Consider the following 13,162-nt stretch of genomic DNA (forward strand, 5'->3'; position numbering starts at 1 on the left):
TTAAGGTTTCGTTTTCTGACGTAACTGACAACCCGTGGTTGCTCGGCAGCTGAGACTCTACTGACTGCAATGATTGGTAGATGGTGGTAGGTGGCGCCACATGCCAAAACATGATTTCAAAACATAAACATGATTTGAAGTCTGCAAAATATTTTTGTTAATGCAAATATCTTGTCTGTACTGTTGTTGTTGGCGAGTTCAGTTTGTTATATGAACATTATTCCTGAGTCTCTGTGACATATTAGGAGGATTTTATGGCCAGTTGCTTTAGATTTATTACATAATGCACCTTTAAAAGTAGTAGACGATTGATAAATACGGATTAATAATCGATTGTTTCAGCTCTAAATGAAACCACACAGACTGTTGAAAATGACTAAAAGAGGGCTGTTATCTTCCATTTGTGAGGTAAAATCCTGTTATTTTTTTAAAAAAAAAGACCAAATTAAAATGATTTATCTTCAACTTAAACCTCATGAGGTTTCTAATGCAGTGACAACAGCCTGGACGGGGAGTGTGTGCATGCTCATGTGCACAGAAACCTTATGTGTAACATAATCTACATAATCTGTCCTCAGTGCGCCTGCTGTCACGGGGGCGTCTGCAAGAGTTAAAATAAGGGAGAAGGGACATCAGGACACGCTGCCACATAAACACAGGAACCCAGCTGTGACTTCATTAAAGGAACATTCAAAAATAAACACAAACGATGTGCGAAGTTCAAAGTCTCCTTCTTGCCAGACTGGCTTTGAGGAACGAGGAGGGGATGTGAATGAGAAAGCAGAAGAAAGAGTGAAAAGAGATAAAAGAAGATGAACAAAGTAGTATGTGTGGTTCTTGGCAGGTGACGTTTTGCGAATTAGTGGAGAGCGTGAATCAGAATGCACTCGCCCTGGCATCTCTCTTAGGCCTGGGTTGCAGAAAAGGTCTCTCAGCATTCGACGCTGGGAAAGAATTCACCTTCATATGCAAATGAAACACGGGAGGCTTTATCAAAACAACCCACATCATTAACTATCACAGCACACACACACCTTTTTAAGATGTTACAATTAAACTTTATTAATTCATGTTATATATACTGTACAGTCTACATACAAGTGCCAACTACTCTGCAGGACATTTAAATACATTAGAAAAGGGATTTGTATAAAACTTCATTTTGTTATAAAACATTACTTTTTTTCTCTCTTTAGTCTGTTATCCTGATAAGTAGAAAATCACTTAAAAAAGGACTTTATAAAGCAGAATATTAATGATGTCACATTTCCGGGTGCATATATATCACATTACTTCATGTCTCTGTGTAAGCTCTCATCATTAGTAAGGCACTTTGATCGCTCATGTATCAATACTACTGTAACACTGAGGAGCGTTCCTTTTGTCTGTCTCCTCCTCACTACGACGGAGGTTGTAAAATCTCCCCCCCAAAAAAAAACAACCCGATGGACACAGCAGTGATGTAACCACGCACAGAAACGCCATCGTCACCGTTTAGAAAACAACCAGACGAGTTTCTGCCTCCAAAAAAATACTTCTTGTGACCGACAGTAGGCTTCATTCACTCACATACAGAGCATGTGTTTATGTCCGGACGAAAACCTGCAGCCCTGAACACAAACATGAAGGCTGCCACTGTGTTTTGCTGAATAGCTATTGTTTCTGTGCGAACACGGGGAATAGTTTCCCTGGTCCACCCCACATCCATTTCCTGTGAGTAAGCCTGGACAAGCATTCTTCCACATGCACACATAACCCCTGATCTGGGTTAATTTATCAAAAAAAAAAAAAAGAATAAGCGGGAAAATAGAAAAAAAAATTCAAGGTTAGTGTCCTGATGAACCTTGGTGTTTTAATATTGTGCGGGACAGCTTAATAGCACCACACACACCTACATGTCTTTACCACATTGTGGGGACCACGTTCAGCACCGGGCATAATGTCCCCGCAAGGAAAAATGTCCCCACAAAAAAGGTGTTTTGCCAGGGGGTGGTCCACACAAGCATAGAAAGACAACAGCATACACACACAGACACACCTACATGTCTTTACCACATTGTGGGGACCACAATCAGGACTGGGCATAATTTCCGTACAAGGTAAAATTTCCCCATAAAATAAGTGTTTTGCCAGCGAGTGGTCCACACAAGCATAGAAAGACAAGAACACACACACACGCAGGCGCACACACACACGCAGGCGCACACACATATCTACATGTCTTTACCACATTGTGGGGACCACGTTCGGCACTGGGCATAATGTCCCCAGAAGGAAAAATGTCCCCACAAAAAAGGTGTTTTATCAGGGGGTGGTCCACACAAGCATAGAAAGACAAGAACACACACACGCAATCACACACAAATATCAACATGTCTTTACCACATTGTGGGGACCACATTCAGGACCAGGCATGATGTCCACACAAGGAAAAATGTCCCCACAAAAAAGGTGTTTTATCAGGGGGTGGTCCACACAAGCATAGAAAGAGCGCACGCGCACACACACACACACAACTACACACACACACACACGGTCAGCTGACAGTACTGTAGTGTAAGAAGTGTTATTGTTTCTGTTATAAATCCCAGTCTTTTTTTTTAGCAGCTTTGATGTCGAACTACAAATCAAAGCCTGCTGTGTGTTTTCAGTAGTTGGACAAAAAAAAAACACTGTTCATATCAAAACTTAAGATAAAAGATAAAACAGACTTAATATGTGCTTAAAAGTTACAACAATGTAGTATTTAAGATAAAGTGTGGGTTTTTTTGGGGTAAAGAACTGAATCCTCCTTTAGAATTCACAGTCCAGATAAGAATTAAACTGCTCTCCTATGCTCCAGCATAAGAGTCTATCTCTTATATTATGTGGAGTGATGCGAGTAAACAAATCAGAACTGTCTTTTTCCCCCTTGTTCACCAACTGGGAGTTTAGGAGTCTATATGCATTACTATGTCAGTACATTTAGAAAGAATTCAGGCCCCTTCCTTTCAGCCACATTTTATGTGTTATTTTGAAGCCTTTTCAAAGTTTCTGATTATCATAGTTGAGAGGTTTCTACTCCTTGTCTGGAGTCCATCTGTTTTAAATTGGACAGCTGATAATGCGTATCAGAGCGAAAAGAAAAAAACATGTCTTGAGGACTGTGTCAGAAAAAAAACACAGGAAATTCTGCTTCATTGAAAGTTAAGCGTAAAGCTGTGTCTTGAATTCTTAAAAGCAAGACAACTTTTTCATCCATAAAGCTGTTACAACTCTGTACCAGAGACTTTAGCAGTGAGAAAACATCCACGATGTTACACAAAAAACCCAACTTATTTAAAAATAGCCCAAGACAGCAAGATGACATGCAATACTAAAGAGCCACTAGAGGTCGTAGTTGAGCACACATGTCATACCAAAGCAAAAGTGAAGTGAATGCCAGTAAGCTATCAAGCCAAAAGACACACAACATAATACTGTATATGTATCAAGAAGTACTCTTAGAGTAGAACCCCATCAGGGCTCGTACAGCTCTTCATCATGGAAACATCAGCCCAGTTCTAACCCTTCTCCTCTCTCTCTTTGTTTGAAGCCTTCCTAGCTTTCTTTGGAAGTCAATTCTAAGAGTCGTTTACAGTTGGATGATTTGTCGTTAAAATGGGCTCCTCTCATTAACACAGCAAACAACACCATTTGAACGCAGAACATCTACATACAGGGTCTGAAGTTTCCTGCAGTACTCGAATGCAACGGCTTGATCGACTACCAGAACACACAGAGGAGTGTACTGTCACACTCAGGACATTAGTACTCTACTTGTTTATGTATGCAATATGTGTTTCCTGATACATTGTGAATGCACAATTTTACATACTGCACATTTAAGGGGGATGGAGAATACTTTGTGATGTCACTGTTATGAAATTGTCTACAATCGGGTATAAGAATGCAGTGTCATTCTATCCCAAAAGCACCCTCTGCAGGCGGTCGACAGGCACGCTGTTCTCTTCCTCCGAGTCGGCGTCACTCTGGGGGTTGGAGCTGCAGGGAGAGGTGCACTCTGGAGAGCACAGGTAGTGCATGAGAGGCAGCCGGTACTTCCCACAGAAGTCCACAAATTTGATTTGGCGGACACAAGAGTCAAAGTAGACGCCTGGAGAATATTGGGAGTGAATAAATCGACAGGTCAGTGACTTGTATTTGGTAGAAAACGGTAACAGAAAAGAGAAGTGGAGTCGTTAACATCCTGGAGGTCAACAAAGTGGTCACAAGATACAACAGAGCAGACACCAGGTCATTTACAGGAAAAAGAAAAAAGGTCAATTATGATATAGAACAGGGGTGTCAAACTCATTTTCACTGAGGGCCACATCAGCATAATAGTTGCCCTCAAAGGGCCAAATGTAACTGTAAGACAGAATAAATGTGACTAAATGTAAACACACCCTCAGAAAAAGACTTTGAAGCACAAGTGATTTCTTCAGCCACAATAAAGCTAGCTTTCACCACCGCATCGTTTTTGGTTATGGCTTTTGTGAACACATTCTGCTGCGATCGTAGTTTGCCTTTTAATTCGCTGAGAATGTGTTGTTTTTCTTGAAGGCTAACTTTGGCATACTTGGCTCCTTGTTTGGTGTCAAAATGCCGACGTAGATTGTACTCTTTGATGACCGACACCGCCTCATAACACAGAAGACATACTGTTTTTTCTCCTTGAAGCACAAACATGTATTCGCCTTCCCATCTTTGTTGAAACTGCCTTCCATCTGCATCAATCTGTCTCTTCCTGCATATTTTGGGATCATTTGTGGATATTTCATTCGTCGCATGATGCATATACAATGATACTCTCAGTGTCTCTGCAGGTTTCAACAAGTCAAATTTAAGACTTTTTTAGACTTTTTTAAGACCATAATGAATACAATTTAAGACCCATTTCAAATCCAAACTGGCAAAAAAGTACAAAAGACATGAAGGAAAATTGGAGCCACAAATCGTTGAACTTGCAATTCGGCTTAGCTGTGGGCTTTTATTAAGTTTTCTCCGCTGCTATGCTAAGCTGAAACACACCGCAGCGCGCACACAGCACACTAGCTAGTGGTGCTCGATAAATTCTCACTGGGGAACACAGGTGGCCTACTTTAGTTCCGTGTTGTAGTTATGTTATCGCATCCTCAAAAATAGAAACATTTCAAAGCGAGACTGAAGTTTATGCATAAAAGTAACGTTAATAGATTGTTAAGACCTTTCGAAATTGTATTTAAGACCTTTTATGAGATTTTAGGAGAATTTAAAACATTTAAAGGCCTTAAATTCAGACTTTATAAGACCCCGCAGATACCCTGTACACTGCAAACTAGTGGCAGGATGCCGTGACTTCACAGTAACACAATCGCCATGCATTGTGGGAAAATGATGTGGCGGGTCACATCTGGCCTTGAGTTTGACACATGTGATATAGAGTGTTTAAGCTGTTTCTACCTCTTCATGAGCAGAAACAATGTAACAGTATTTGTTTGTTTGCATCCTTCATCTGAAATCAAGCTCTGTCAAGCAAAACTATCAGACCTGGCTGAGGAAGCATTTGTGTATATATACATATAAATGTCTGCATTCTGTCCAACTGCTAAAACACTGGTTATTTTGAGCAGCAGGATTCACTTTTCATGGCTGCATCTGTGTGCTTTCTGTCAGACTCCAACCTCCAACTTTGTTTGTCTCAATTTACTAGCACAATGTTGATGTTGCCTCCATTATGTCTCGACATGAAACAAATCACATCCTATGTAAAGTGTAAAAATGTCACCAGTCGACAGTTGAATGTAACGGACATCTGTTTATATTTAAAAAGGTACTCATCTTGTATTTATTTCTGAACTCTTTTTGTTATTCATTCTATGTCCTGATCTACAAGAGGCTCATATAGTTGTCCTACCGGCACACTTGGGGTTGGGACACTTGCTGGCCAAGTCCAGGTATCGCAGCAAGTTTGAAGGCAGGTCACAGGGATAATAGGGAATATTACGACTCTTGACCGTACGCCCTGCCAGTTCTAGCAGAGAGGGGGGGGCATAAGTCATCTCCTTGACAAAGCGCACCACCAGAGGATTTCCTCGGAGGCTGAGCTCCTGCAGGTGCACCAGGCTAAGGATTTCCCTTGGCAGGTAAGTAAGCAGGTTGTTGTGGAGGCTTAAAGATCGCAGCGAGTGCAGCCTGGAAAGAGAGAGAGGTACTTTTCTTTCAAATACAATTTTTTCTGACAAAAGAGGGTTTATAAAAAGTATATATACACACACAGACACTACAGGCTATGCTGGTAGGACGATGGTGGAGAACGGCAGTTACCTGGTGAGCTCTGGTGGCACACCTTGGATGCGGTTGTCACACAGGACAAGATAGCTGAGGTAGGGCAGGTTAGCCACTTCAGGAGGGATGGCTGTGATGAGGTTTCCGCCCAGATACAGCAGCTCGAGACTGTCGAGGAAGAGAGGCAGAGAAGGGTTCTTTACATTCTGCAAGAATCAAATTCAGTGGTTGGTTTAAATCACTTTTCATATTCCAAGTTGGGTGTATTTTCGATGTGTTTTACTTGAAACACAATCACAAAAGGAGTGTTGTAACTATGTTATTTTCCCACTATACATATTATAGTGACAGATTTGTGACTTGTGGTTAAAGTCCTTGTAAACATTAGACACAAAAGTTCTGTGTAGTATACGCACATATAAATAATGATGTTACACATGCAATGGACTCTTTAGAGGTTACATTTCTATTTCTGCAGCTTCGTACTCTCAGTGTTGTGGCGAATGTGTTACTGTTTTAGTGAGTTAAAATATTCGAAAGCAATCACAGTACTTGAATGAATGCCATCCGAGGCCAACCAAGCAGTGTGACCTGGAGTTTACAGTTTTTCTCGATTGTTTACACACATTTTCTGAAAGCATGCCTCATGCTCTCTGAACTCTACACACAAATCCAAAAACACACACACAATGGGCAAAACCCCTCAATTCTCCTGCAAAATGAAACTTTTACATTCAAAACAATGTTATTTCTTCTCAAAATGGTATTTTGTTTTCAAATGACACACACAAACCATCATATGCATAGACATTTATAAGAACCAGTTGAACACTGATGTGCTCAATGGAGAACACTATGATGAATGGAAAACACTTCTTCTCCATTGATCATAATGACTTAGGTTACACTTACTACAGACACTACATACATAAGTGTGTCAAATATTTTATAATATTGTTTTTATAGGCCCTGTGATGGACGATGGAGGATGAAGCGGTAGATAATGGATGGATTGTTTTTATACTCAAAACACACAAATACACAATAATAAATATATTTTATTCCTATTTATTTCCCACAAAATCAATGTACACAGTGTACATCCCAACCAACACAAAGTTGCACATACAGTGGTCTACAAAACAGAAGAGCTCATCTGTTGACCTTTCATGCTCACGCACTGATTGCAAATTGTAAAACTGTGTGACGTGATGAGTCAGTTTGCATAGTAGGGAAATTAACTTTAGAATTTTGAATGACAGTGTGTTCCTTGTGAAAACAAGAGATTTTCTTCATGAAAATTGTGCCAAATGCAGAGAATTGTGTGTAGTGTTTTGAAAAAAGTGTGTATTACAACTGAAATTTGAGTGTAGAGCAGGAATTGTGCTTGTAGTTTAGCAGAGTTGGTTCAGGGGGGTAAAACTATTACACGCCACAAGAGGGAGCTAAAGATACATAGTTTGATGCCAAGGAGTGAATGGAGATGATCACACAGTGAACAGACACTACAAGAAAATGAGAATTAACCCAAACACCACCTCTATATCACTCCCACAGATAAAAGTGCACATTAAGTTATTTTTGCGATATAATAGATGATTTATGTTTGTGCAACTTAACCCTGGTGGGTTAATACAGGCGTTGAGCAAACAGGAGGGCGATAGCAAGTGAACCAGAATGACCCGGAAGAAAGTGATGGATGGTTGGTCAGCGAAAGCAAGCCGACAGGCCACCTGTCTGTGAGAAGTGATGACACAGCGACTGAAAGCCATTATACTGTCCTTGGTGGCTGAGAACCAAGTGAGATCTTCTGTGACATGAATAAAGACATTCAGAGTCTGCACGCCGTTATCACCCGACACAGTGACACAAATCAGCCACCAGAGATAACGGCGGTTTATGGAGCATATCGAGGACAATATAACAGTTTCCACAAGTAAGCAAAAACATAGCCACCGCCCCAAGGTTTTCACTGTGTTCAGACTTCTAAATAAGCCTTCAGACACGAACAAAGAGGAAAGTCCTTGAAAGTCCAAATGAAAATGATGTAATTAATCATCATGTCACACCTGTGACACCTTATAATGAGAAAGGGTGCATTTTAGGAGGAGAATGTTTACTAGGTCAAAGGTCGCCTGTATGTAACGAAAGCAAGATTCTTTTTTTAGGAAATACATCCAGGGATGTATCATGTATCATTATCATGGGGAACATACTCTTAAGACTGCTGTGGGTGTTTCCATAGTAGCTGCAGCTCTTAAGCTGTGTGCAAAAGGTAAATAAAATGTGAAATAAAAATACCAACATGTTTGCTTTCATAATAATTGAGGCTTCTCTGCAACAAAGCAGAAAAAACGCACCCTGCTTGAAAATGTGGAGGACAACGGTCCCAGACACAAAGCCAAAGATGAACAGCGATGGCTTAAACATCAACAGACGTTTGAGTGAGTTAAATAAATAATACTCTTTTATAAAAAGAAAATACAACCTTCTGCCCCATAAATGTTTTATAAAAAAGCAGCGTTTTCATCTTGACACTGTATGTTTAAGAGTTTTTTAAGCTGACCAAGTTGTCAGCCTGTAAACATTGCTGTGGAGAGGCAAAGATAAGAGTCCAGACCTGAGCCTACACTGGGCGAGATTGTTTGACTTGTTTACTGGACTGTTTCCCAGAATTCCAGAACCATTTGTGGCATTGCTGACCAAGAGTTGGGGGCTGTTACTAAATATATATACGGTTGTTATACAAGGTGCTGCGTAGCAAATATCTCAATTTCCAAGAACTCTGTGACAAATAAATACATGAAAAATGCAGTTATAGCTACTGTATTTCTTCTCGATCTCCTTTTTTCCCTTCAGCAGAACTGTTTAAAGCCTGGAAATATTATAAACAATAATTGAACACATGGCTCCTAACTGTGGTCAAAAGGTTCAGCTATCACTGTTTTCTTACATTACAGTCTGTTTTGCACATGTTTCTGGTCCAGTTTGTCTTTGCAACTCCTCAGGATAAGCCATTGAAAATTCTTCTTCATTATTACGGTAATCTGGACTGAAGGAGAAAACATGAAGAGCCATACAACGATGCCAGAAGTGACTTTTTTATTCAGAGTTGGCACAAAGGAGGGGGGACTATTCACAGAGTGGGCTGCTGAGTTTTTGTGTGCGAGGGTGTGAGAGCGAGCGAAGGAGAGAGAGCGCACAGGGCAAAGAGGGGCTGTGAGAATCTATGTTTAACTCTCAGTGAAAAATGAGTTTGTCTATTTAAAGTGGTACTTGGAAGTAGTTAGGTTGGGTGAATTTCCATCAGCCTGTTTTGATGCATCCTGTTTCAATTTGCACATAAAGACACCTGAATTGATACAAAAAAAAAGTGAAATATTGCATTTATGTTTTCATGCTCGAGTCAGGTGGTAGAGTTGGTTGAGTTCACCCAATAATAGAGGATGTTTTTAAATAATATGACTTTAACATCCCTCCCACCTCTGGATTTCACTGTACTGGAAAAATGGCAAAACATTAAATACTATGGCAGCCCATGTCGCTGGTTCAAATCCCAGGACGGTTTAAGGGCCAATCCCCCATCGGACCCCAAGTGCAGATAAGTGCTTCCCACTGCTCCTGCACCCAAGCTTGTGTTTGTTCACTACTGAAGTGTAAAAAAGAGGAGTTATACGCAAATGTCAAATTCACTACCACTAATTGGTGCGTGTGCAAAAAAAACCTCTTTATTCTAAATTCTAAATTCTAAAAAATACAGCAGGCAACAGGAGAAACGTGTGGACAGATGAAAAAACGACTCACCACCATACAGATATATCAACAGCTACTGATAATCTTTGTCTCTAAGGTGAACTTGAGTGTCGTAAAGGCGCCAACAAATAATATGTATCATTATTTAACTCCCAATATTTACCTTATAACAATTGACGTAATGATAGATAAATGTGCATTTTCTTTCACCGAATCTTTAACAATTCTGTTAAAATGTGCGATACATTTCTTGGGGCATCTTAGCTTATGATAAATGACTGCAGGGTGCAGGAGAATAGAGATAAAGCAGTCTACGTGCTGTGACCTGGCTGCATTGTGACCTGCTCTAGTTATACTATTCTCTACTGGCATCAGGCGGACATTACCCGACCTATGCACTAGAGAAATGGCAGGGCAAAGTCCGGTAATGTCCAGTTAAGCTAGTCTGACTACGTCCTCCGCGTCGTGCTCATGGTCTGTGGGAGTCAGTCACACTAGTGTGTTTATGTGTGAGAGCAAAATGAAGCAGGTTGGACGGTCGATCTTTGCCCCTCACGTTGATCACTGTGTCATGCTACTGTTGGAAATGATAAGATAGAGACCTAGTTATTTTTATTGCTTACCTATTTTCCATGTTTTCCTCTGCTGTTGCTATACCCACATAACTGAAATGAGACCTTGTGCTCTAGTAATGTACAGTATGTCATTTTAGCAGCACAGCTACCTTAATTTGCTGCAATTTTGTCCAATCACTTTGAATGCGTTTTTCTACAGCAATAAACTTGTCTCAAAAGTGTATTTTTTTTTTATGACACTATTACATTCCAGCCCTTGGGAAGTCCTGAGAGTTACGGGAACAGTTTAAGTACACAATGAATCACACTGTTTACTGGATAATATGACTGGAAATGAGCACGATAACCAGGGAGCAAACAACACCATTAAACTTCTTGCCAGCTTACAAAAGTGTGTCTGCTCTTCTGTGTGTGACTTGTGGACCTACAGTGCTTAAAATGTCAACAATGGAAAAGTGTGTCAAAGCAGATGCAGCATAGATACTGTGTGGTGTGTATGTGCTAGATTAAGGTCAACTGAAAATGAATAGCTACAGAATTAAGAAATAAGGGTCTTAATTATTGGCAGACCTGTTTATATATACAGTAGCTATCTGCATTTAATGAAGTATTATAGTTATGTTATTAAATTAAACATAGATTAAAAATACATGGAATCAACACTAAAAACTCTTCCATGTAAAGCCTGATTATTTGTGTTTTAGCAGAATTTGATCATAATATACCAAAAAAAAAAAAAAACACTCAGCGAAAATATAGACATTTCTGTATTTTGAAAGTAGATATTTTCATAGTAAAAATATGTAAATAGTATGGTAATAGCGTTTTATTTATGCATTAATCACCAATTGAATAATGGTGATTGTCAATTTCGGTTAATTGATAGTCATAGTTATCAAGTTATTACTTGAATATTATTTTGTAAGTAACGTTGTATTAATGTCCAATTACCACACTATTACCTTCTTATTACCAAAACTGGGAATTTAATGATCATACCATAAGCATGTTGCTAATGTACTGTAATAAGAAGTAGAGATGAAACGATTAATCGATGAATCGATTATTAATCGATTACTAAATTAATCGCCAACTATTTTGATAATCGATAATCAGTTTCAAGTTTTTTTTATTATTAAAACAAGATTTCTGATTGTTTTAGCTCCACATAAACAAAGAAATAATTAAAACTGAATCATTTTGGTTTGTGAACAAAACAAGACATTCGAGAACATCATAATTTCCAAGTTTTCTGACATTTTAATGATTCATCGATTAATAATAACATAATCGACAGATTAGTCGATTACGAAAATAATCGTTAGTTGCAGCTCTACTAAGAAGTGTCACCTTTAACCCAGGTGTGGGTTGTCACCTACCAGGTCAGGTTCTCTATCTCCGCTGGTATACTTTTCAGTCTGTTTCCGCCGAGCGAAAGCGACTGCAGCCGCAGCAGCTTGGTGCACTGCAGCGGGATCTCCTCGAACCTGTTCCCGCTGAAGTTCAGCACCTCCAGCTGCAGGGAGCCGAAGTGCTTGGGCAGGGAGAACTCGTCCAGGCGGTTGTTCTTGGCTATGAGGGTCTTGAGCCTGCTCAGCCGCGTGATGCCCTCGCAGATGGACGACAGCCCGTTGTTGCTGATGTCCAGCAGCTCCAGGTTGCAGAACACGCTGACCGACGAGGGCAGCGAAGCTAGGCGGTTGTAGTTCAAGTATAGCTGCCTGGTGTCTCTTTTCCTCTCGTCGCTGACACTGACAGCGCTCAAAGTGTTCAGACTGAGCCGGGAAAAGTCGAGGACGCCGCCGCCCGTCGCCGCTTCTGCCGCTGCTCCTTCGCGTGTCTCCATTTTGACAATTTAAGCGTGAAACTGAACTCTTATAACAAAGTCCTGGCAAAATGTTTGGGCAGTGTAGGCTCGGCGCCCCCGCCCGTTCACCGCGAGTTAGCTCCAGGAGTTGCTGTCGAGTATGAACGTAGAGAACAGAAATACTCGTTTGCGCCCGTCGGTCACATTTGACCGCATCTCTTCGTAGAAAACCAGTGGTTTTACGTGAAGATCAAAAACAAATGCAGCTGAATGTAACTACAGTGAAAGCAGCAGTAGCGAGTCTGCCACAACTAGTATCTGCCTACAACTTCCGGGATTGGCTGATTCATGAAATAAGCCCCGCCCACCCGAGTCATGATTGGTCAGCCACCCTGTCTGTCATATTACAAACCTTCCAGTTATTAATACATGTATCATAGAGGTTTATTGTGCTTTTATTTTGCTTCTCATAGTGTCGTCGTCGCGTCACTGAGAGTGGTCTTGCGGTGAGTTTGGTTTAGGTTTAAAAGTTAAAAGTCGAAAAGTGCATGATGATCCATCATGACAGCTGCCGCGTCCACATGTGATTATGCAACTCCCGCTGCAGTTACATTATGCAACGCCTCACAGATTTGGATGTGCACAGAATGAGAAAGCAGTGGACCCTCCTTCCCACTGGAGTCAGACCCCTGAACTGCACCAGAGTAAAAAAGAAGTCTATTTCACAGTATGTGTACTT

General features: G+C 40.5%; 1 protein-coding gene across 1 annotated transcript; it reads right to left on the reverse strand.

Annotated features, from left to right (window-relative positions):
• Positions 1–1,052: 1,052 nt before the first annotated feature.
• On the reverse strand, positions 1,053–12,576 carry LOC310943422 (leucine-rich repeat-containing protein 58-like). Its single transcript, XM_083908984.1, has 4 exons — positions 11,996–12,576; positions 6,328–6,456; positions 5,918–6,195; positions 1,053–4,135 (listed from the first exon to the last, which is right to left on the reverse strand). Exons 1-4 carry the CDS (start codon positions 12,460–12,462, stop codon positions 3,942–3,944), a joined length of 1,068 nt encoding a protein of 355 aa, XP_083765110.1. The 5' UTR covers positions 12,463–12,576; the 3' UTR covers positions 1,053–3,941.
• Between the last annotated feature and the right edge of the window lie 586 nt (positions 12,577–13,162).

This window comes from Microchirus variegatus, assembly GCF_963457635.1.
Source record: "Microchirus variegatus genome assembly, chromosome: 22".
Taxonomy (NCBI): Eukaryota; Metazoa; Chordata; class Actinopteri; order Pleuronectiformes; family Soleidae; genus Microchirus; species Microchirus variegatus.

Bases quoted from the DNA above. Each gene is read 5' to 3' on its own strand.
- LOC310943422 (XM_083908984.1), bottom strand. From the start codon at position 12,462: ATGGAGACACGCGAAGGAGCAGCGGCAGAAGCGGCGACGGGCGGCGGC. The intron at 6,196-6,327 runs GTAACTGCCGTT...CTCTCTTTCCAG, and splicing joins GTGCCACCAGAGCTCACCAG to GCTGCACTCGCTGCGATCTT. The intron at 4,136-5,917 runs GTAGGACAACTA...AATATTCTCCAG, and splicing joins TCCCAACCCCAAGTGTGCCG to GCGTCTACTTTGACTCTTGT.